Source organism: Aquarana catesbeiana, linkage group LG08, assembly GCF_042186555.1.
Source record: "Aquarana catesbeiana isolate 2022-GZ linkage group LG08, ASM4218655v1, whole genome shotgun sequence".
NCBI lineage: Eukaryota > Metazoa > Chordata > Amphibia > Anura > Ranidae > Aquarana > Aquarana catesbeiana.
Window position 1 is genome coordinate 308,120,140 of NC_133331.1, and position 25,268 is coordinate 308,145,407.

The 25,268-nt window shown below is 44.8% G+C and overlaps 1 protein-coding gene across 1 annotated transcript in view; it reads right to left on the bottom strand.

The window, feature by feature from the left end:
- LOC141106918 (uncharacterized) overlaps positions 1 to 25,268 on the bottom strand; it is a 118,330-nt gene that overhangs the window by 92,246 nt on the left and 816 nt on the right. The window contains 7 exon segments of the mRNA XM_073597848.1: positions 18,284 to 20,082; positions 21,758 to 21,899; positions 21,983 to 22,165; positions 22,259 to 22,374; positions 22,491 to 22,614; positions 22,701 to 22,871; positions 23,002 to 23,121. Coding sequence (XP_073453949.1) covers positions 18,284 to 20,082; positions 21,758 to 21,899; positions 21,983 to 22,165; positions 22,259 to 22,374; positions 22,491 to 22,614; positions 22,701 to 22,871; positions 23,002 to 23,097 — 2,631 coding nt within the window. The 5' untranslated portion in view covers positions 23,098 to 23,121.

Consider the following 25,268-nt stretch of genomic DNA (forward strand, 5'->3'; position numbering starts at 1 on the left):
TGTAGCTATGTTCTCGTCATCCAGAGGAGATAAGGTTTTGGTATTTATGTGTTTTTAACTTTGTATAATAAAATTGTATACGTTTTGTATGACGTTTGTGTGTACCTTATATAGATATGTCAACACCAGATGGCCACCCTTGAATACCTCTCGGCATGGATAATATTTGACTTCCACTGCTGCTCAGACAGCCCCACAATATTTATGTGTATGCTAGAAGGTTTTGGTAGGCGACGGTCTTCTGAAAATGAGTCCAGCATGCCTATGTAGCTGTAAGTTTAGAATTTTTAGGCAGATGCAGTCTGCTTTCTCCACTGTAGGTGGCACTCGTCCGCAGTTGGAGAGATAGTCAAGAGGAACATGGCTTCCCTGTGATTTCCTGGATCACTGGGGAAGCTATCCCATTGTATGCTGCTGCCCCAGGTGAATCATGCAGGCATCTTGGTTCAAGCAGAGCATTTTTTTTTTTTTTTTTTTAGTTTTTATTAAAGGGTATGCAGCAGATACAATTAGAAGGTAACTTCGAAAAATTATGCAGTCAGTAGTTAACATCATTATCCCAACCAATACTCCATGATATGCTATGGAAGATTAAAGCATATATGTATGGTATAAGAAGAAAATAGTGTTCATAAAAGAATGTCGTAGCCCCTCCATTCAGTTTGCATTAGAGGCAATCTCACTTTTCTGAAGAAAAAGAGACCCACCAGGTTGCTGTGAGAAGTATATAATAGTGTGTATTGCTATGTTCTGCGCATACCACTCTTTTTTTCTTTTTTTCTTTTGGGGGGGGGGTGGATACAGGTAAAAGACAGGTATATACCAAGGTGAGAGAGAGAATGCTAGGGGGGGGGATGGAGAGAGAGGGTGGGGGGGGGATAAAAAGAAAAAATAGGGGGAGTGAGGGTGGGATGCAGGTGGGCGGGAGATGTGTCATCCCCCCGGGAGCCTGGGTCGTCAGGACCTGTCAGACAGCAGGATTCGCTGGCAAAAATCCTGGTTAAGCATATTGGAGAAATTAATCGGGATTAAGCAGGATTGAATCCAATAAAACCATCTGGTCTTATGTTCCTTCGCCTTATCTCGCAGATCCGAGGTCAAGTCTTCCATTTGCTCTATATCCTTCACCCTTGCGAACCATTGGGCCACTGTTGGCGCGGATTGTTGTTTCCATAAAGGTGGAATGCACTCTCGTGCAGCATTTAGGAGGTGTTTGAGTAGGGATTTATGATAACGTTTCCTTGATAAAGGAGTAAGGTTTAGTAGGACTGCGGCTGGGTTGTCCTGTAGCGAAATGTCAGTAAATGTATGTATGAGTTTAAGGACTGGTTCCCAAAAAGTTTTCAGCACAGGGCATTCCCAGAAGATGTGCAGGATAGTTCCCTGGTGAAGGCTGCAGTGCCAACAACAGTCCATTTGATTGGGGAATATCTTTGCCAGGACTGATGGGGTTCTATACCATCGTGTAGTTATTTTGTATGTGGTCTCCTGGTATTTGCTACTTCTGTGCAAAGAAGAGTATGCGTTCCTTTTGAGGTTCCGAAAATGTAACTCCCAAGTCCCTCTCCCATTTTGCCAGGTACGGGGGATCCTTATCGGAATGGAGTTCCAGCAAAGATTTGTAGGCGGTAGAGAGAGAGCCCCGAATTGGCCCTCCCCCAGACATAGTTCCTCAAAAGAGTGTAGTTCTCGGATAAATAGCGCTGGTTTAGGCAGTGAGCCAAGAAAGTGTGAGAGCTGATTAGTCCTCCACTGATCCAATGTTAGGAGAACTCGTCCAGAGAGCACATTCTCTGCCGAGAACCAGCTGGAAGACTGTAAAAATTGGGAAGCCCTCAGGAGCCTCTGTGGGGCTTGCGAATGGAAAGCTGGGTCAATGAGGCTGGGTTTGAACCCTGGATGTCCAACAAGTGGTGTTATTGGTGAAGGGAAATTGCTCAGTGAGGATAGACGAAAAAATCTATCCATTTCCGCTAGAGTAGGGCCAATCAAAGGATGAGCTGTCAGAAGGTTAGTGTGGATTTTCTCTACCAACGGTAAGCCAGCGAGTGGAGCATGGGCAGCTTTCTGTTCTAGCGTTATCCACAATTTCGTGTCGCTATGTCTGCACCAGTCAACAACCCTGGCCATATGTGTCGCAGTGTAATACAGAGCAGGATCCGGTAATCCGATACCGCCTCTGAGCTTGGGTCTTAACAACAGCATTCAAGCTGAGCCTTTTAAAAAAATGCTGTTTCTCAGGTTTGGTGCACATTTGCGAGTTGGTAGAGTAGGAACAGTTACCCCATCTGGTAGGGACATAACTAGCGGCAGGAAAAGGATCCTGAAGGGGAGGGAAAGTGTAGGGTTTGCTGCTTCTCTGGACAGAAGATGTCTTGGGCACAAGACAGCCACGCCGCATTCTACCACTCCTAACAGGCGCAGTTCAGTTGAAAACGGTTCACTACACCCTGTTGGACCTGTGAGTGTTCCTGGCTTGGCTGCTTCATTTGTAAATTGTCTTTACATTGTTTCACTACAAGTTCTTTCACTGCACTGGGACTGTGTGTCTTATTGCCGCTGTGCCATGCTGCACCTAACCTACAAGTTTGTCTTGGGATATATGGATCAGTTCTTCCATCTCAGCGATACTATGAATTTTCCGGAGCCACTCTCTCTTGGAAGGGTTACATTTCTATCTTCAGTGCATTGGCACACAAAGCTTGGCTGCATTTATCATGTGCATGGCTAGGAATTTGCGATAAAGCCTATCTGATACTGTTGGTTCTTCAAATTTCTAATATATGTACTGGATCCCCTTCCGGAAAATAAAATCCAAAAATACCCCCCCCGAAATAACACCCTTGAAGTAAACTTCTGTCATTAGACAAGTACCACCAACCTAAACATTGTTGGTGACCAAGTACACCCTTTCGTGGAAACGGTATTTCCTGATGTCAGTGGCCTCTTTCAGCAGGAAAATGCACCCTGCCACACTGCAAAGAATGGTTTGAGGAACACAACAACGAGTTTGAGGTGTTGACTTAGGCTCCAAATTCTCCACATCTCAATCCAATCGAGTACCTGTGGGATATACTAGAAAAACAAGTCCGATCCATGGAGGCTCCACCTCACAATTTACAGGGCTTAAAGCAACGGTCTCAAACTGGCGGCCCTCCAGCTGTTGCGAAACTACAAGTCCCATCATGCCTCTGCCTGTGGGAGTCATGCTTGTGACTGTCAGCCTTGCAATGCATCAAGGGACTTGTAGTTTCGCAACAGCTGGAGGGCCGTCAGTTTGAGACTCCTGGCTTAAAGGATCTGCTACTTACGGCTTGGTGCCAGATACCACAGCATACTTTCAGAGGTCTAGTGGAGTCCATAGCTCAATGAGTCAGGACTGTTTTGGTGGCAAAATGGATCTACTCAATATTAGATGGGCGTGTATATATATATATATATATATATATATATATGTAGGAAGGCCAGTATGGTGGCCTGAATTTATGGGAGGAGCCCGGGGGGTACTTAAGCAGCCCGCTCACCTGTGGTGCTTGTCGGTTTCCTGTGCGCGATATACGTCACTAGGCCGACTATTCGATATACCAGCGTCCGCAAGTTCTTGCCTCGCAAGTTCCCGTATTTCGATATTCCGTACTCAAAACCTTCGAAGTCCGCGTTTTTCGTTCGTATTTTGTACCACGCGTCTGGCTTGGCTGTCGCAGGTAAGGTCCCGTCGGACTTTTCGTTTTCATATCATGTCACTAAACCGTGATTTCAAATTTTCGTTTCACTCGCATTTCACAAACTGCAATGTATATCGCTTGTACGTTCGATATGTTACCATTTCGACAGCACCGCGACACAGACGTCGCTTCATTTCTAGCATGTCGGTATTCAAAACGAAAAAAAAAAAAAAAAAAATATATATATGCGTCGGTAGACAGCCATAGCGAGTCGCAATTTGCAATTTATCAAGTCAGTTCGATACCAACCATTTCTCATTTCTGAAACATTTCTAAACTCATTTCTGACATTTCAAATTTAATCGGATCAAGTCAGTTCAATACCAATCATTTCTCATTTCTGAAACATTTCTAAACTCATTTCTGACATTTCAAATCATTTCAACATTTCTCATTTCGGTCACCTACCGCGCTCCGATTCGAATCCAGTCGCACCAAAAGATGCACCGATTCGTTCCGGTGTGCCCCAGTTATTACGGCCTCATTTCTATACATGCTCCAGAGTTACGTTATTGTCTGACATTAGTACCTCTGTCATGCTTATCATTTCATTTCCACGTATCACGTCCCGACACGAATCCAGTCGCATGCAAAATGCACCGATTCGTCTCGGCGTGCCCCAGGATTGGCCTCATTTCTATACATGCTCCAGAGTTACGTTTTCAGTCATTCATACCTCTGTCATGGTTCATTTCATTTCCACCTATCACGTTCCGACATGAATCCAGTCGCATGGCAATGCACCGATTCGTCTCGGCGTGCCCCAGGATTGGCCTCATTTCTATACATGCTCCAGAGTTACGTTTTCAGTCATTCATACCTCTGTCATGGTTATCATTTCATTTCCACCTATCACGTTCCGACATGAATCCAGTCGCATGGCAATGCACCGATTCGTCTCGGCGTGCCCCAGGATTGGCCTCATTTCTATACATGCTCCAGAGTTACGTTTTCAGTCATTCATACCTCTGTCATGGTTATCATTTCATTTCCACCTATCACGTTCCGACATGAATCCAGTCGCATGGCAATGCACCGATTCGTCTCGGCGTGCCCCAGGACTGGCCTCATTTCTATACATGCTCCAGAGTTACGTTTATCAGTAATTCGTACCTTCTGTCATGGTTATCATTTCATTTCCACCTATCACGTTCCGACATGAATCCAGTCGCATGGCAATGCACCGATTCGTCTCGGCGTGCCCCAGGACTGGCCTCATTTCTATACATGCTCCAGGGTTACGTTTATCAGTAATTCGTACCTTCTGTCATGGTTATCATTTCATTTCCACGTATCACGTTCACACATGAATCCAGTCGCATGGAAATGCACCGATTCATTATGGCGTACCCCAGGGCTCGGCCTCATTTCTGATACATGCTTCAAAGTCCGGATCATAGCTAATTGCAGACGTCGGGGGATGGATCCATGTCTCTGCCATGCAGCTTACTACCATTTCACTCCCACAACGCATCACCGTTTCGGAACCAGTCGCATCTGACATGCACCGATTCTTTACGGAATGCCTCGCTGGTTCCAAACAGCATTTCATACCTATACCAGAGCTCGGTTGGTTGCCAGTCGCAAACACGGCACAACCAATTCAAGCCTCGGTCTAATAATCATTTCTCTCATTTCATTTCATACGGTGCTCCGATTCGAATCCAGATGCATCAAACAGGCACCAGATCGTCCCGCGTGCACCAATGTTTTCACTTGCCTCATTTCAATACATGCTCCAGAGCCCGGTTCTCGGTCGAATCAATGACGACGACCAGGCCGGACCTCTGTCATGGAGTCCATTCATAATCAAGGCAAACATTTCGAATCATTTCATTGTCATATCGTTGCTTCAAAAAATCAGTTAGCAATCCCTTCACGAATTGTCACCTTTTCGTTTTTCTCAGGTCAGTCAAAGTTCAGTAGGTCCACCCTGCACCAGGTTGGACGATATCCCCCCAGGTAAAAAAAAAAAAAAAAAAAAAAAAAAGGGGGAATGGGAGAATAAGTCGGGTAAGTATGACTCAGCGGATCAAAGAAAAAAAAAACTTGAAATTCATCTCACCCCTAATAGGTTACAGTCAACCAGGAAATAAAAGCTCAAGAGAATCCTCACCAGAGCAACTATGTCTCAGACCGGCAGCGAAGACCTCACGGCCCCTCTGTCACCTTCTCCAGTCTCAGAAAGCGGCAGCGTGCAATCCCTTAGGGGATGGACTATCCCCAAACTGACGGCAGAGCTCAGACGCAGAGGTGTCCCCTTCCCCGCCACAGCAAGGAAAGGCGAGCTTTTCAAACTCCTCTTTCCCCCACCAGCAGCAGGACCCAGTACCCAACAGGCATCCCTTCAGTCGATATCATCGGCCATTTCACAGTTACACACGATGGTGTCATCTCTATCCACCTCAGTGGCAGACGTCCAAACCAGGGTTGCACTTCTGGAGGCCCGACCGGCCACGGCTGTCCCCGACCCAACGGCAACTCAAAGCTTGACACCTCTTCCTGCAGGTACCTCAGGCTCGAGCCATATTGTCTACCCCTCCCACCTGGTCCCAACCAGTATCAGGAAGGACATCTTGGACGGCAAGGACGTCAACCTGGCCTCTCTCCTCATTTCCGTGCATGATTTGGCAGAAAATAAAGCCTACTCCTGGGGTGACATATCAGTGGTCCTTAAAGCCAAAGACCCCAGATTGAACCGCAAGCTAACAGTCTCAGAGTTTACCCTGGCCTTTGGCATGCTCAGAGATGTCCTGTGCTCAGCCACCCCTAGCAGGCGGGAAGAGCTGGACTTGTATCTCCATACTGTGGTAGACTTGGGCCACAAGTACGGAGGTTTTGCCTTTTACGACTACCATCGTTCCTTTTCAGCCAAGGCCGCGGCCAGACTCATACAGTTCCAGATCACGACAGATTGGAGTCTCATGGATACAGAGCTCTTCTGCCGCCACTTTGCCGGCTTACGCTCACCTCTGTGTGCGATTTGCCAGTCTTCCACCCACACTGCCACCTGGTGCGCCAATACGGCAACCAGACGGCCTTTCGAGTTTCCCTCTACCTCAGGTTCAGTACAGGGTCAGCCGATCCCTGAACCAACGCCTCAGGTGGACAAACTCGGACGCCCAGTCCGAACCGTGGGAGGGGCAGCCATCTGTAATAACTTTAATCAGGGGTCCTGCAACTTCAGTCAGTGCCGTCTACTTCACCTCTGCACCTTATGTCATAGAGCACACCCTAGGATTTTGTGCGAAGTCAAGCAACACAAGAGGGCATGACTAAGCCGGATCAACCTCTTATGGTTAGGACTGTATCTCACTTCACATCCCACCCCTTCCCTGGCCACCTTCCTTATCCAAGGCTTCACAGCAGGCTTTCACACCGGCCTCATTTCACTACCCCACACTACCCACGAATGTGCCAATCTTCGTTCGGCAGCCATTGACGAACAAGCCATAGATCAGCTCTTACAGGCAGAGGTGGATCGAGGTTACGTGATAGGCCCTTTCAGTTGCCCCCCTTTCAACACATGGAGAGTCAGCCCTATTGGGCTTGTCAAGGGCAAGTTTTCAAATAAATTGCGTTTGGTGTACGACTTGTCTGCGCCTCATTCTTCCCACATACCCAGCCTCAATTCCCTGATCCCCTCCGAGGAGTTTTCCCTAAAATATTCTTCCGTGGACATGGCAATACAAGCGATCATCAAAGCAGGCACAGGCGCCTGGCTCTCCAAAGCCGACATCTCGGATGCCTTCAAGCTCCTGCCCATCCACCCATCCCTTTGGTGCTGGCATGGCATCAAGTGGAAGGAAGCATATTATTTTGCTACAAAGCTCACCTTCGGTTCGAAGAGTAGCCCGTGGCTCTTCGACACGTTCGCCCAGTCCCTCGGTTGGATACTATTACACAAGGGTCAATGCCATGAAGTCATCCATTATCTAGATGACTTCCTACTGATAGAACCACCCAGCAAGCCCCCAGGAGATCTCGACAAACTTAGGGTAATTTTTGGAAACCTCAATGTTCCTATTGCCGAGCACAAAGTCGATGGCCCAGCAAATAGCATCACTTTTCTCGGGGTCAGCTTGGATACCTGCGCAATGCAAGCCAGTCTCCCCCTCGACAAACTAACACGCATTAGGGCAGTCCTTCACGAGTTTACACACACCAAGGACTGTACCAAAAAACAGTTGCAGTCCCTCCTGGGTATGCTCAACTTCGCTATGCGAATTATTCCACAAGGCCGCACATTTGTATCACGCCTACTCAGATTTCTGTCGGAAACTCAAGACCCTGATCAGATTCTGAATTTAGACTCCGCAGCCATAGCGGACCTATCCATGTGGGAGGAATTCTTGTCCGCCTGGAATGGCATATCTCTATTCATACCTATAGTTTCGGTCCATTCACCCCAGGTGGTAACGGACGCCGCAGCCTCCACAGGTTTCGCGGCAATTTTTGGCCATCATTGGTTTTCAGGACCCTGGCCTCAACAGATACTATTGATACCCGGCTTTTCCCAAACATCTGCCCTCTTTGAGCTTTACCCCATAGTGGCAGCCGCACAACTCTGGGGCCACCACTGGACAGGACAAACTGTAGTCTTTAGCACCGACAACCAGGCCACGGCAGACATCATCAACAAAGGCAGGTCCAAGTCCCTAGCAGTCATGTCCTTCCTGCGCAGGTTGGTACAACTGTCTTTACAACATCAGTTCAATATACACTGTGCATTTATTCCCGGCAGATACAACTCAGCAGCTGACGCATTGTCACGTTTCAATTATTCCTCCTTTTTCAAACAGGTTCCCGATGCCGATCCAATGTCGGCCCCTATCCCTGTCTGGTCACAACTGACCCTGGACTAGATCAACATTTACACGGAGCTACACAACTCATAAATCATTCCCTCTCCTACAACACACTTAAAGCCTACCAGACAGCTTGGAAGGCCTTTAACAAATTCCTCACGTCCTGCCGTAAAGGACCAACAGATATCAAGCAGGTACTGGCCTTCACTGCACACTGCCACACGCAGTTGGCCTTATCCTACAATACCATCCGGTTATACCTAGCCGGCATTCAACATTTTATGGCGCTTGAAGACCCCACGAAATCTTCACTATTCTCATCTCACGCTATACGAGCCGTTTAAGGGGAATCCAGAAACAACAACCAGTCATCAGCACTAAGCGCTTGCCCATTACGGGACCCATCTTTAGGGACATGTCAACTATTCTGGCTACCTCGCCATTCGGTCGGCTCCGCAGCACGGTCTTACAAGCAGCGATATATCTAGCGTACTATGGGTTCATGCGCCCTGGCGAATTCACCTCTAACAAACCCACAGACCGAGTACTATGCAGACGACACTTACTTAGATACCAGGACCACTTCATCCTGCACCTCGAGGTCTCTAAAACCCAGCAAACGGGCTCAGGAGCGAACATTCACCTCTTCAAAACCGACAACAGCTGGTGTCCAGTCGCCGTACTCAACCGGCTCCTGTCACTCCTGCCTGAACAACCAGACAGCAGTCCCCTTCTACCGTTCCCAGTTAAACCCTTAAACGCCTCTCAGTTTGTGGAACACATAAGAATACTTCTCCGCAATCTTCATCTTAACCCTAGTCAGTATTCCGGACACTCGTTTCGCATCGGAGCAGCCTCCGCGGCATCCCGCCACGGGGTTCCGGACCACATCATCAAAAGACTGGGCAGGTGGAAGTCAGCCTGCTTCGCCCGGTATATCCCCAACCCACAAACAGAGATGGCACAGGCATTCTCCAAATTGGCTCAATAAATAATTGAAAATCAATAAAATCATAACCCTACCTGAATGTTTTTGCCCCCTTATTTTGGCATACCGGCCATTAGACCAAGGCACACTTTCAGGTCCATTTCATAAGCTAAGTCCACACTTTCAGGTCCATTTCCGATGCTAAGTCCTATCTTTACTATAAGTGGTATCCATGTACATACCGGACATAGGGCTCCAACCATAAGTAGGAAGGCCAGTATGGTGGCCTGAATTTATGGGAGGAGCCCGGGGGGTACTTAAGCAGCCCGCTCACCTGTGGTGCTTGTCGGTTTCCTGTGCGCGATACCCACCCTCCCATCCCCATTTCACAGCATTTCTCAAACTATTCATTTCATTCATTTCTCTTACAGAATAATCATTTCTTAAACCAGGGTATGCCCCCTTATTTTGGCATACCGGCCATTAGACCAAGGCACACTTTCAGGTCCATTTCATAAGCTAAGTCCACACTTTCAGGTCCATTTCCGATGCTAAGTCCTATCTTTACTATAAGTGGTATCCATGTACATACCGGACATAGGGCTCCAACCATAAATATATATATATATATATATATATATATATATATATATATATATATACACACACACACACACACACACACACAGTATATATACACGCCCACGTGTATATATACCGTGCTCTGCTCGAGCAACAGACTGCACCACCGATGCCACCGGGGGCATGCATGAGCGGCTTGTTCTGAAGGACGTCATATGATGTCCACTCAGAACAATTAAACCCCAGCCCGGCCGTCATTTTGCTATAGGCCAGACGGGAAGTGGTTAAACAACGATTACTATGACAATGAGGGGATAATTACTGTGACAAAAACAGTACAGATAACGATACGGACATACTCTGTAAGCCACCAATAGAGATGACCTCCGTATCACTGATAAAGATAATGACTAGAATTATAGAGCCTATCACTGTAACCATAAGGAGGAGAACCAAGATGGCGGTGATGGAAATATTCTATGTGGCATTTCTAGTGGCTCCTTGTATCCTTAGAATATTAGCTGACATACAGTGGGGAAAATAATTATTTGATCCCCGAGCAAAACATGACCTAGTACTTGGTGGAGAAACCCTTGTTGGCAAGCACAGAGGTAAGACGTTTCTTGTAGTTGGTGACCAGGTTTGCACACATCTCAGGAGGGATTTTGGTCCACTCTTCTTTACAGATCTTCTCTAAATCCTTAAGGTTTCTTGGCTGTCTCTTCAGCTCCCTTTAAACATTTTCTATAGGATCTGGTGACTGACTAGGTAACTATATGACTTTAATGTGATTCTACTTGAGCCACTCCTTTGTTGCCTTGGCGGTATGTTTTGGGTCATTGCCATGCTGGAAGATCCATCTTCAGTGTTCTAGCTGATGGAAGAAAGTTATCATCCAAGATTTTACAATACATGGCCCCCGTCTATTGGCCCCTCAATGCGGCAATGTCGGCCTGTACCTTTAGCAGAGAAACAGCCTCAAAGCATCAACGTTCAATCTCCGTGCTTGACTGTAGGGATGGTGTTCTTAGGGTCATAGTCAATATTTTCCTTCCTCCAAACACGGCGAGTAGAGTTAATGCCAAAGAGCTCAATTTTGGTCTCATCTGACCACAGCACTTTCTCCCAAACCTTCTCTGAATTCATTGGCCTGACTCTACATGTGCCTTCTTGAGGAGGGGGACGCGCTGTGTTTGAGAGGAAGAAAAATGCTGACTATGACCCTAAGAACACCACCCCTACAGTCAAGTACGGAGGTGGAAACATTATGCTTTGGGGCTGCTTCTCTTCAAAAGGTACAGACCGACTTTGCCCCATTGAGGCACCAATGGACGGGGCCATGTATTGTAAAATCTTGGATGAGAACTTTCTTCTCTCAGCCAGAACACTGAAGATGGGTCATGGCCATGGGCGTAGCATAAGGGGTTGCAGGTGTCACAATCGCAACCCCCCCCCCCCCCAGCTCCAGGGGGCCCCTGCAGCCTCCCTGTCATATTATCATATCCTCCACAAAGTCCAGCTCCGATCTGCTCTAGGGCCCCACAGCCACGTTCCAATACTGGGCTTCCACTTTGCGTTCCACAGTCCACACCTCTCTGTTCTCATTGGCTGGGGAGAAGCTGCGAGACATTTCCTGAATGGAGAGGAGCATGAGGCGAGAACAGCCCAGGATGGGGAAGTGTCTGTGCTGTGTGCTGGCAACATGGAATGGTAACCAAGCTCAGCAAGTTAAGAGGTGAAGAGTGCCGTCCTGTAGCCATGATGGGACGGATGTTACTGGTGAGGTAAGACACCGCTCAATGTCTCCTAGTCACCAGCTGGGATTCTTTGTACCCCCCACCTGGAGATGTCTACTTACCCCACTTTCCTGACAACTGGGGAAAAGACACACACCTCCGGGAGGTGACCTTCCCCCAACACCTGCCAACACTGACAGAGAAACCTTCAGAAATTGCTAAAACAAATCCCTTAACACCTCCTGAGGGGCTGCAGGCTCCAGATTTTGTGTCGCTTTTCCCCCCAGATCTAAGTTGTGCCCCCCCCCAAAGCCCCCTGGCCACCCCCTCCACCCTGGATGCTATGCCCGGCTGCTGAGCTCCTTTCCCATTACGGCACTTTAATTGACAATTGCGGGGTCATGTGACGCTGCACCAAAATTAATTTACGGGTTTTTTCCCCACAAATAGAGCTTTCTTTTGGTGATATTTGCTCACCTCTGCATTTTTTTTGTTTGCGCTATAAACAAAAAAAAAAAAACCTGACAATTTTGAATAAAAAACAATATTTTTTACTTTCTGCTATAATACAAATCCCCCCCCCAAAAAAGTAAAAAAAACGAATTTCTTCATCAGTTTAGGCCAATATGTATTCTTCTACATATTTTTGGTAAAAGAAAAAACCCAATAAGTGTATATTGATTGGTTTGCGCAAAAGTTATAGCATCTACAAAATAGGGAAAAGATTTAGGGACTTAATTTTTTTTTTTTTTGCTAGTAATGGTGGCGATCAGTGATTTTTAGTGGGACTGCGACATTGCGGCGGACAAATCTGACCCTAAGTGACACTTTTTGGGCACCAGTGACACCAATGCAGTGATCAGTGCAAAAAAAGTGCACTGATCAATGTATAAATGATACAGGCAGGGAAGGGGTTAACTACAGGGGCGATCAAGGGGTTAACTCTGTTCCCTTTGTATTTCTAACTGTGTGGGGGAAGTGCTGACAGGAACAACACAGAGATCGCTGTTCCTAATCACTAGGAACAGCAGACCTCAGTGTTGTCCCTGTCAGAACAGGGATCTGCCTTGTTTACATCGGCAGATCCCCGTTCTGTAGAGCTGCACAATTCTGGCCAAAATGAGAATCACGATTTTTTTTACTTAGAATAAAGATCACGATTCTCACGGCGTAACATCATTTTTCATAGTATACAAAAAAATTAGGCTAATTTTACTGTTTATCCCCCCCCCCCCCCTAAAAAAAAATTGCATTTGAAAAAGACCACTGCGCAAATACAGTGTGACATAAAATATTGCAACAACCGTCATTTTATTCTCTAGGGTGGGTCCACCTGTCGACCGCCGGCAGGTGATAGGTGGACTACGAACAGGTTCCTGCCCTGCCGTCCCCCGCCTTTCGTGTGCCGATCCTTGTCTCCCCAGGCTCCCCTACCACCCTCCTCTGTGTTCCGGTGTCTCTCTCCCCCTCCCGCCTCCATCCTCCTCCACCGCTGTGGAGACCGGGAGGAAGCACAGCTCAGGACGGAGGGCGGGAGGAGGAGCTGGCCATACAAACCTTTTTATGTTAGACCGCTGGTGATTGGTTGCTAGCACACAGGGTGGTCCTCAGCAACCAATTACCAGCTTGCTAATATGAAAAGTAACTCTGCCAGCTCCCGCCCCTCTGTCCAGAACTGTGCTGCCTCCCGGTCTCCACTGTAGAAGGTAGGACACTGTGCTATGAGAGATAGAGTTGCCACCTTTTCTTCAAGCCAAACCCGAACACTTTAGTGCAAAATCAACAATAGTTTTTAAGGGGGAATGCTGTAGACTCTAAAGTAAAGGAGAACTCTGATGTAAGAAGGTTCCTGCTCACCAAACCTCCCACTTATATCAGAGTTCCCAGCATTCCCCCTTAAATTAGGGTTCCCAAAGCCCCCCTTACATCAGAGTCCACAGGGCACCCCTTACATCCGAGTCCCTCTTACCTTAGTGTACTCACTCGCTCAGAGGCAGAAGAGAAAAGGGAGGGGGGGAGAACAGTCACAGACATTGGATGGTGAGCTCACTCACCTGGGGATGGAGGCTCAGGCATTGACACCTTTCATCTGCAATATGTCTGCCGGTTGCTGAGCTTCAAATTTCCAGCCCACACATCCACAGAATGCCAGGGATTGCAGTGTGGGTGGGCAGACAGAGGGGTAGAGGTCGGAGGACGAGAAGCAGATCAAGCCCTCTCTTCTTGCCTGTCCATGTATGGGGATGGGGCCCCTGCACAACCCTATGCACGCGGCAGTTGTGGTACTTGGTTCATTTGGGAGCCACAGTACATTATGAATATTGTGTCTGGGTTTCAGACAGTCTGAAACCCGGACACACAATTCAAAACCCGAGCTGTCCGGATGAAACCCGGACAGGTGGCAACCCTAATGGGAGAGGAGGGAAGGGGGGGCAGAAGACACCACTGTGTGTGTGTGTGGGGGGGGGCGGGTGATGTGAAGGGGCAGAGGACAAAGTTATAGGCAGGGTCACCCCCATAGCTGTGTCCTCTACCACCCTTCACATCACCCCCCCATCCCTGCATTATGACCGCAATGCACTTCTGAACCCTGGGGGGGCAATAAAAGGGTTAAATGTGTTCCCTTAGGGCTCATTTACACTTGCTTCGGCTTCAACACACATTAACGGTTACTTTACACTTGCTTCAAAACAAGGCTTCGGACAGGCTTTGTTAAAGCTCTCTGAACGCCAGTCAAAGCCCCTGTTACAAAAAAAAAATGGTTAGCTTACAGTCTTGTTTACACCTTGCTTTTGCTTTGCTTAAAAAATTATACCCCATGTAGCTTTAGTGGTGCTTCAAAGTGTCTTCAAAGCCTCCATAGAAGTCTATGGCAAAGCTCGCTTTAAGCCCCACTGAAGCCTCATCGAAAACCCACAAAAGGCTCATCGAAGCCCCACCAAAGGCTTATCGAAGCCCCACCAAAGGCTTATCGAAGCCCCACCGAAGCCTCACCAAAGGCTCATCGAAACCCAACCAAAGGCTCATCAAAGCCCCACCAAAGGCTCACCGAAGCCCCACCAAAAGCTTATCGAAGCCCCACAAAGCCTTACCAAAGGCTCATCAAAGCCCCATCGAAGCCTCATCGAAGCCCCAGCAAAAGCTTATCGAAGCCTCACCAAAGGCTCATCGAAGCCCCATCGAAGTCCCACCAAACGCTCATCGAAGCCCCACCATAAGCTCATTGAAGCCCCATCGAAGCTCCACCAAAGCCTCATCGAAGCCTCCCCAAAGCCCCATCAAAGCCCCACCAAAGCCTCATCGAAGCCTCATCGAAGCCCCACCAAAGGTTCATCGAAGCCCCAACAAAGGTTCATCGAAACCCCACCAAAGGCTCATTGAAGCCCCACCAAAGGCTCATTGAAGCCCCACCAAAGGCTCATCGAAGCCGAATTGTAGCTCCACCAAAGCCTCATCGAAGCCCCACCAAAGGCTCACCGAAGCCTCACCAAAGGCTCATCAAAAGCTGATCGAAGCCCCATCGAAGCTCCACCAAAGCCTCCTCAAAGCCCCACCAAAACCTCATCGAAGCCCCATCAAAGCTCCACTAAAGCCTCATCGAAGCCCCATCAAAGACTCATTGAAGCCCCACCAAAGGCTCATTGAAGCCCCACCAAAGCCTCATCGAAGCCCCATTAAAGCTCCACCAAAGTCTCATCGAAGCCCCACCAAGGACTCATCGAAGCCCCACCTAAGGCTCATCGAAACCCCATCGAAGCTTCACCAAAGCCTCATCGAAGCCTCCCCAAAGGCTCACCAAAAGCTCATCGAAGCTCCACCAAAGCCTCATCAAAGCCCCAATGAAGCTCCATCAAACCCTCATCGAAGCCCCACCAAAGACTCATCAAAGCCCCACCAAATGCTCATCGAAGCCCCATCGAAGCTCCACCAAAGCCTCATCGCAGCCCTACCGAAGCCTCCCCAAAGGCTCATCGAAGCCCCACCAAAGGCTCATCGAAGCCCCACCAAAGCCTCATCAAAAGCCCCACCAAAGGCTCATCGAAGCCCCACCAAAGCCTCATCGAAGCACCAAGCAAAAGCAAGGTGTAAACAGGACTGTAAGCTAACCATTTTATTTAGTGACAGGACCTTTGACTGGCGTTCAGAGAGCTTTACAAAACCTGTCCGAAGCCTTGTTCTGAAAGCAAGTGTAAACTAGCCCTAAGGATTTAGAGAAGATCTATAGAGTGGACCAAAATCCCTCCTGAGATGTGAGCAAACCTCGTCACCAACTACAAGAAACGTCTGACCTCTGTTCTTGTCAACAAGGGTTTCTCCACCAAATACTTATTTTACTCACTAAACTGGAACTCAATTTATAACATTTGTATCGTGTTTTTTTCTGGATTTGTGGTTGATATTCTGTCTCTATCATTTATAATACACCTATGATAAAAATTATAGACCCTTCATTTCTTTGTAAGTGGGCAAACTTACACAATCTGGAGGGGATCAAATCATTATTTTCCCTACTGTAAGTAACAAAACACCAATGGAGGACTCTCTATGGACGCACATTCTTCATCCAATCACCGATCACTAAGAATTCTGGTCATTTGGACCAAAAAAGGGACTCTGAAGACCACGTTGTGTAGAGCTTTAGGATTTATTTTACAAAACCAAAACGTGAAAATCACAATAAAAAAAACGTAACATAAATCTGGAAAACCGACGTTCAGAATAGACGTGTGCACTGAGAAAAAATGTGTTCGTTTTCGTTTACATTTCATTCGTTTTTTTTGGAAATTTGAAAATTCGGAAAAACAAAAATTCGAAAAAAAAGAAAATCAGTAAAATTCGAAATAATAACTAACTATTAAATTATAGGTATTGGAATTTCTTTTCAAATTTGACTGTTAGTGAACGGAACAAATACGAATTTATCCGAAGTTACGAATTATCCGAAATAAGGAATGCCGTATCTAAACAAATGGAATGGAACTTATTAATAATAATAATTAATAATAATAAAAAGGTTTTATTATTATTATTGTTATTGATTATAAATTAGATCGTTCCGTTCCATTCGTTTAGATACGGCATTCCTTATTTCGGATCATTCGTAACTTCGGATAAATTCGTATTTGTTCCGTTCACTAACAGTCAAATTTGAAAAGAAATTCCAATACCTATAATTTAATATTTATTATTAGTTAGTTATTATTTCATATTTTCGGGTTTTCGAATTTTCAGATTTTCATTCTTATTCTTGGATTTTCAAATTTCAAAATTTTAGAATTTTTAAATTTATTACATTTCGAATTCCCGAAATTCGGAAATTTTAGAATTTCCGAAATTCGTGGAAATTCATAAATTCGGAAATTGGGAATTTTGTAAGTTCGAAATTCATAATTTCGGAATTTCAAAAATTTGTAATTTTGTAAGTTCGGAATTCATAAATTCGTAATTTCGTAAATTGGAAAATTCGTAATTTCAAAAATTCGTCATTTTGTAAGTTTGTAATTCGTAATTTCGTAAATTTGTAATTTCATAAATTTGTAATTTCAAAAATTCATAATTTTGTAAGTTCGGAATTCAATAATTCGTAATTTCATAAATTCGAAAATTCGTAATTTTGTAAGTTCGGAATTCGTAAATTCGTAATTTCAAAAATTCGTAATTTTGTACGTTCGGAAATTCATAAATTCGTAATTTCGTAAAATTTCAAAAATTCGTAATTTCAAAAATTCGTAATTTTGTAAGTTCGGAATTCATAAATTCATAATTTCGTAAATTCGGAATTTCAAAAATTCGTAATTTTGTAAGTTCGGAATTCATAAATTCGTAATTTCGTAAATTGGAAAATTCGTAATTTCAAAAATTCGTAATTTTGTAAGTTTGTAATTCGTAATTTCGTAAATTTGTAATTTCGTAAATTTGTAATTTCAAAAATTCATAATTTTGTAAGTTCGGAATTCAATAATTCGTAATGTCATAAATTCGAAAATTCGTAATTTTGTAAGTTCGGAATTCATAAATTCATAATTTCGTAAATTCGGAATTTCAAAAATTCGTAATTTTGTAAGTTCGGAATTCATAAATTCGTAATTTCGTAAATTGGAAAATTCGTAATTTCAAACATTTGTCATTTTGTAAGTTTGTAATTCGTAATTTCGTAAATTTGTAATTTCGTAAATTTGTAATTTCAAAAATTGATAATTTTGTAAGTTCGGAATTCAATAATTCATAATTTCATAAATTCGAAAATTCGTAATTTTGTAAGTTCGGAATTTCGAAAATTCGTAATTTTGTAAGTTCGGAATTTCGAAAATTCGTAATTTTGTAAGTTCGGAATTCGTAAATTCATAATTTCAAAAATTCATAATTTTGTAAGTTCGGAATTCGTAAATTCATAATTTCGGAGGTTCGGAAATTTCGGAATTAACAAATTTGTCAAAATTCATTAAAAAACGAATTCGGAACTAAACGAATTGCACATGTCTAGTTCAGAACAATTCCGATCTATTCCTGATTAAACATTGGCTGCGCCCTGTGAATCCGCTGGTGGGAAATAAGCGATTTCTTGTAACTGAAACATTTCCCACACTCTGAACATGCGAAAGGGCGATCCCCCGTGTGAATCCTCTGGTGGTCATCAAGGTCGCCTTTCTGAACGAAACATTTCCCGCACTCTGAACACGAATAGAGACGCTCACCCGTGTGAATCCTCTGGTGTCTAAGAAGCGAATTCTTCTGAATGAAACATTTCCCGCACGCTGAACAAGAATAGTCCCGCTCGCCCGTGTGAACTTTCTGGTGGAGAAGAAGTACGTTTTTGTCAGTGAAAGATTTCCCGCACTCCGAACATGAAAAAGGATGCACACCTGTGTGGCATCTCTGGTGTCGGAAGAGGTCTCTTTTCTGAATGAAACACTTCCCGCACTCTGAACACGAATAAGGACGCTCGCCCGTGTGAGTTCTCTGATGTCTAAGAAGGTTTCCCTTTTGATTGAAACACTTCCCGCACTCTGAGCAGGAAAAGGGACGCTCCCCCGTGTGAATTTTCTGGTGTAGAAGTAGTATATTTTTGTCAGTGAAACACTTCCCGCACTCTGCGCACGAGAAAGAGTGCTCGCGCGTGTGACATCTCTGATGCCTATAGAGGTCTCTTTTCTGGATGAAACATTTCCCGCACTCTGAACACGAAAAAGGACGCTCGCCTGTGTGAATTCTCTGGTGTCTAAGAAGATTTCCTTTCTGATTGAAACATTTCCCGCACTCCGAACACGAATGAGATCGGTCAGCCGTGTGATTTCTCTGGTGCTTACGAAGGTCTCCTTTATGAAAGAAACGTTTTCCGCACTCTGAACATGAACAGAGGCGCTCACTTGCGTGTCGGCTCTGGTGTACAAGAAATGCGTTTTTCTTAGTGAAACTTTTCCCACACTCTGCGCATGTATAGGGACGCTCACCGGTGTGTATTCTCTGATGTACAAGAAGAGCATTTTTCTCAGTGAAACATTTCTCGCACTCAGAACATGAATAGGGACGCTCACCCGTGTGAGATCTCTTGTGCTTAAGAAGGTTTCCTTTCTGAATGAAGCATTTCCCGCACTCTGAGCACGAATAGGGCCGCTCACCCGTGTGGATTCTCTGGTGTATAACAAGTGCGTTCTTCTCAATAAAGCATTTCCCACAGGCGGAACAGGAATAGGGACGCTCACCTGTGTGACATCTCTGGTGCTTAAGAAGGTTTCCCTTTTGAATGAAACATTTCCCGCACTCTGAACAGGAGTAAGGACGCTCACCCGTGTGACTTTTTTGGTGCTGAAGAAGTTTTCCTTTCTCAGTGAAACTTTTTCCGCACTCTGAGCACGAAAAAGGATTCTCACCCGTTGGTGTTCTTTGGTGTATACGTTTTTCTTTTACAGTTAAACATTTCCCGCACTCTGAACAAGAATAGGGACGCTCATCCATGTGAATTCTCTGGTGTCTAAGAAGTTTTCTGTTTTCAGTGAAGGATTTCCCACACACAGAACATATCAGGGAACGCTCTCCTGTGTGAACAACTTCATGGCTTAAAGATGACTCCTTGGGGCCAGGTGGATCTGTTGACCTCTCCTCACTGTGAGATACTAGATGTAGATCTGGAGTATTTATATTATCAGAAGATCCCTCCGAATGGGAAGATCCATTGTGTATGTTTAGAGTAATGGGAATTATTCCTGGAGATGGAGAATATTTCACTATGTTGTTGTCCTCTGCTTTATAATCTGGAGATACAATGAGATGTTCCTCAGGGGTGTTCCCGACATTGTGTCCACCTGTTGGAAAGAAAGTTTTAAACAAATAAGTATTCTGTGTTCCATTCAGGAGTCATGTATGTTGCTACAGAATTCAAATTTCTCAAAATTCTGGCATGGATTTATAACAGAAAACTATGAATACAAACCAGATAAAGGATACAATGGAGATGGACCTTTCATATGGTGTACAGTATCTCCTCCTCATTTGTTGGGAATATGACATTATATTGAGGAATGGAGATGGACCTTTCATATGGTGTACAGTATCTTCTCCTCATTTGTTGGGAACATGACATTATATTGAGGAATGGTGATGGACCTTTCATATGGTGTACAGTATCTCCTCCTCATTTGTTGGGAACATGACATTATATTGAGGAATGGTGATGGACCTTTCATATGGTGTACAGTATCTCCTCCTCATTTGTTGGGAACATGACATTATATTGAGGAATGGTGATGGACCTTTCATATGGTGTACAGTATCTCCTCCTCATTTGTTGGGAACATGACATTATATTGAGGAATGGTGATGGACCTTTCATATGGTGCACAGTATCTCCTCCTCATTTGTTGGGAACATGACGTTATATTGAGGAATGGTGATGGACCTTTCATATGGTGTACAGTATCTCCTCCTCATTTGTTGGGAACATGACGTTATATTGAGGAATGGAGATGGACCTTTCATATGGTGTACAGTATCTTCTCCTCATTTGTTGGGAACATGACATTATATTGAGGAATGGTGATGGACCTTTCATATGGTGTACAGTATCTCCTCCTCATTTGTTGGGAACATGACATTATATTGAGGAATGGTGATGGACCTTTCATATGGTGTACAGTATCTCCTCCTCATTTGTTGGGAACATGACATTATATTGAGGAATGGTGATGGACCTTTCATATGGTGCACAGTATCTCCTCCTCATTTGTTGGGAACATGACGTTATATTGAGGAATGGTGATGGACCTTTCATATGGTGTACAGTATCTCCTCCTCATTTGTTGGGAACATGACGTTATATTGAGGAATGGAGATGGACCTTTCATATGGTGTACAGTATCTCCTCCTCATTTGTTGTGAACATGACTTAATATTGAGGAATGGAGATGGACCTTTCATATGGTGTACAGTATCTCCACCTCATTTGTTGTGAACATGACCTTATATTGAGGAATGGAGATGGACCTTTCATATGGTGTACAGTATCTCCTCCTCATTTGTTGGGAACATGACATTATATTGAGGAATGGAGATGGACCTTTTATATGGTGTACAGTATCTCCTCCTCATTTGTTGGGAACATGACGTTATATTGAGGAATGGAGATGGACCTTTTATATGGTGTACAGTATCTCCACCTCATTTGTTGGGAACATGACATTATATTGAGGAATGGAGATGGACCTTTCATATGGTGTACAGTATCTCCTCCTCATTTGTTGGGAACATGACATTATATTGAGAAATGGAGATGGACCTTCCATATGGTGTACAGTATCTTGATATCATTTGTTGGGTAGTGTGGAAACACACTGATTACATTATTTGTGAAGACCATAGATTTCTTTACTATATTATGTACAATACCTCCACCTCATTTTTTTTGGAAACATGACCCCTATACACTGCCAAATTTCTGACCCTTGTTTTTTTTAAAAAAATACGCTCCTTAATGTTACTTACTTGTGTCCGTTAGTAGAGAAGATTCCTCCTGGTTGCTTTCAACAATTCTCTCCCCCTCCTGCATAGACTGCTGATCTGCACTCACCAACGTTTCTTCTTCTTCCTCTTTAACCTCAGCTTTGATTTCTTTTAGTTCTTCACCCTAAACCCCAAAGATGACAGAATACATTTATAAAAAGATACAAGAAAATAATATTGTAGAATAATATCAAAGTTTAGAATTACTTTATAGTTTCTTTGTCTCAGTCCTCCATCTACCTGATCATGGTGTGTATAGCTGTGATCTTCCTTTATGAAATCCCAGGAGTACAAAGGACCTCCTTCCTCCATAGACCGCTGATCTCCACTCACTGACGTCTCTTCTGATTCCTCTTTATCCTCAATTTTGATGTCTTTTAGTTCTTCAACCTAAACCCCAAAGATGTTAGAATAGATTTCTAAAAAGAGCAAGAGATTACATAGAAGAATGTCCTCTCATGGCTTAGAATTTTTTAGGCCTACCTGCTCAGTACCATCTACCTGATGATGGTGAGTGATGGTTTCATCTTCCCGTGTGGAATCCCGGGAATACAGAGGACGGGGACATCTCTCTGGTGGGTTCCCATTACTGGATCCATCTGTAGGAAACACACACACTGACTGAATACATTGTTTATATGTGTTTATCAGATGATGGGGGATCTAGGTGGACCCTCCGTACTGCTCTCTCCTTTACAATAAAGTCTCCTCTTACCCGGTGATGTGAGGGGCGGCTGATTCTCCATCATGACATCCTTGTAGAGATCCTTGTGTCCTTCTAAATACTCCCACTCCTCCATGGAGAAATAGACAGTGACATCCTGACACCTTATAGGAACCTGACACACACAATGATACAGTCACCATCCAGACACATCCCTTGTCTGTTACTGGATAATGTCCCAGAATTCCCGGCACCGCTCACCTCTCCTGTCAGCAGCTCAATGATCTTCTTGGTGACTTCTAGAATCTTCTTGGCACTGGTTACCTCTGTTGTCAGGCAGTGAGGTGAAGGCACTGTGATGCAGTTTGTCCTGTGAAGATGGCTGCTGGGTGTTAATGGATCACCAGATATTTTCTTCACTATTTTATAATCCTGTATATAGAGAGAAAGTTATAATTATCACTACAGACTTCCCAGAATCCTCCTCACCTCTCCGGTCAGGTCTGTGTTTTATTAATGGAGATAAGAGTGATGCCATGTGACCTCCCAGAATCCTCCTCACCTCTCCTGTCAGCAGATAGATGATCTCCAGGGTGAGGTTCAATATCCCCTCAGTCACATGGGTTTGGTCTCCATCCATCTTCATTGATGTGGTCATGTGATCTATACAGGACTCTCCTCTCTGTAGACGGATAATAAACTGAGAATTATCTGGATTGTACTGGGGTGAAAAATGTCTGCACAGAGTTCTGACATCTCAGACTGCTTCTTATATTATATTATATTATTAGTCTTACTTATCAATCTCGAGTGAAAATTAGAGACTCTCTTTAATGTACAACTCTAACAACAAAATCTGGGAAACCTGGGGTTCCCAACAAAGAACTTGAGAATATTTATGGGGGGTACAGCTCTATCCTTATGTAAGTTGTTGTACTGCCATCTGTGGGACCAGTCTAGGTGAGTATGGCCTGACCTTTCAGCACTGATCTGAGTTGAGTCTGTAGGATCATATGTTATATTCCTTTTGTTTTCTTGGAAGTTGGGGTGAGAGCAGAGTTGGGACAAGGGGTGGGCAGGAGGGGAGGCTGCCCTGGGCGCAAGAGTTTACTGTAAGGATGGGGCACCTCTCTTCTGTTACAAGGCTGGGCAGTTTGGGATCTTTGCCCTGGGCTCTGGATGACCTTGTCCCAACACTGGGTGAGAGAGTCACTTGAGTCCTCCAGCAAGATATTATTTCACAGGAGTGATCTTAGCATAAGGTCTATGAGACTGGTCAAGCCCTGAATTTTCTATACTGGAGTCTCCTGATTTTTAATTATTCCTTGCCCTGCATTAAATCTTAAGATATTTGGCTCTGTGCTCTGATTTATCAAATAGTTGTTTCACACACTAGGTATCTTTTTCTTTGGTTGCTGTTTAATTTGACGTCTGATGTGGATTGTGCACCAGAATGTTAACTTTGAAAATTTGTGAACCTGACTGGAGATGTGTATGATTTTCTTCCGTCTGTGTCTCGGTGCACTGAGCAGTACTATTGTTTAGGGTATTATAAGCCCAGGGATGAGTACATACCAGACATTCGTCTCTGGGTGCATACTGCCTTAAACATTAGTACACCGTCCAGCCACAGCAGCCTCTCCTTGAGTTTTACAGGCAGTGGGGCTGGATGGTACACCTATGCCTTTCCCCTGCACCTAAACTCTGGTGCCTCATGCATTTTGCCTAAACGCCTAGTGTGCATAGGGCATCAATCTTTTTGACTATGTACCAAGCTCCTGCCTGATATACTGGAGGAGGGTTGGAAAGTCCCAGGTGGTTTGAAGCTGTTATCCAATAGAGCACCTGCTGTTGTAGAGCTGAAGATTGACCAAAGGTCTAGAACATGGATTCCTAACCAAAGTGGTCCATGGATGGGTCTGTAAGGGTCAGATAAAAAAAATCTGTGTATCAAGTTTCTACCCAAAATCCTGGAGGAGAGGTGGAAAGTCCCAGGTAAATTGAAGCTGTAATCCTTTTAGGGGTGCTGTATTGGAGCTCAATAGTGACCAAAGTGCTAGGGCAGGGGGTTTTGACCTATGGTCCATGAATAGGTTTTAGGGCGTCTGTGAGGGTCAGATAACAAATGACTGTTTTTCAAGTTCCTGCCTGATAGGTGTAATGTCCTAGGTATTTTAAAGCTGTGATCCCATTTTGGTGTGCTGTTGTGGAGGTCAAGAGTGACCAAAGGGCTAGGACAGAGGTTTTTAACCTGGGGTCCATGGACCTCTAAATGGTCTGTGGATGGGTTTCAGGGGGTCAAATAAAGACAAATCTGTGTATCAAGTTCCTGCCAGATATACTGGCGGAGAGTGGAAAGTCCCAGGTGATTTGAAGCTGTAATTCCATTTTGGGGTGCTGTTGTGGAGCTCAAGACCGACCAAAGGGTTAGGACAGGGGCTTTTAACCTGGGGTCCATGAACCTCTAAATGGTCCGTGGATGGGTTTCAGGGGGTCCGTGAGGGTCAGATAAAGAAAAATCTGTATATCAAGTTCCTGCCCGATAGGTGGACACTCTTAGGCAATTTGAAGCTGTAATCCAATGTAGGAGTGCTGCTGTGGAGCTCAAGAGTGACCAGAAGGCTAGGACAGGGTTTTTTAACCTGGGGTCCATGGACCCCTAAGTAGTCCATGGATGGGTTTCAGGGGGTCTGTGAGGGTCAGAAAAAGCATAACATTGACATTCACTATACAGCCCTCTCCTTTTCTCAATCAATGGTTTCCCATTGAAACAAATTAAAGAAAGCACACCGTGCCTCTGCCTATAGCGTAAACCGCTAAGCATCTCTT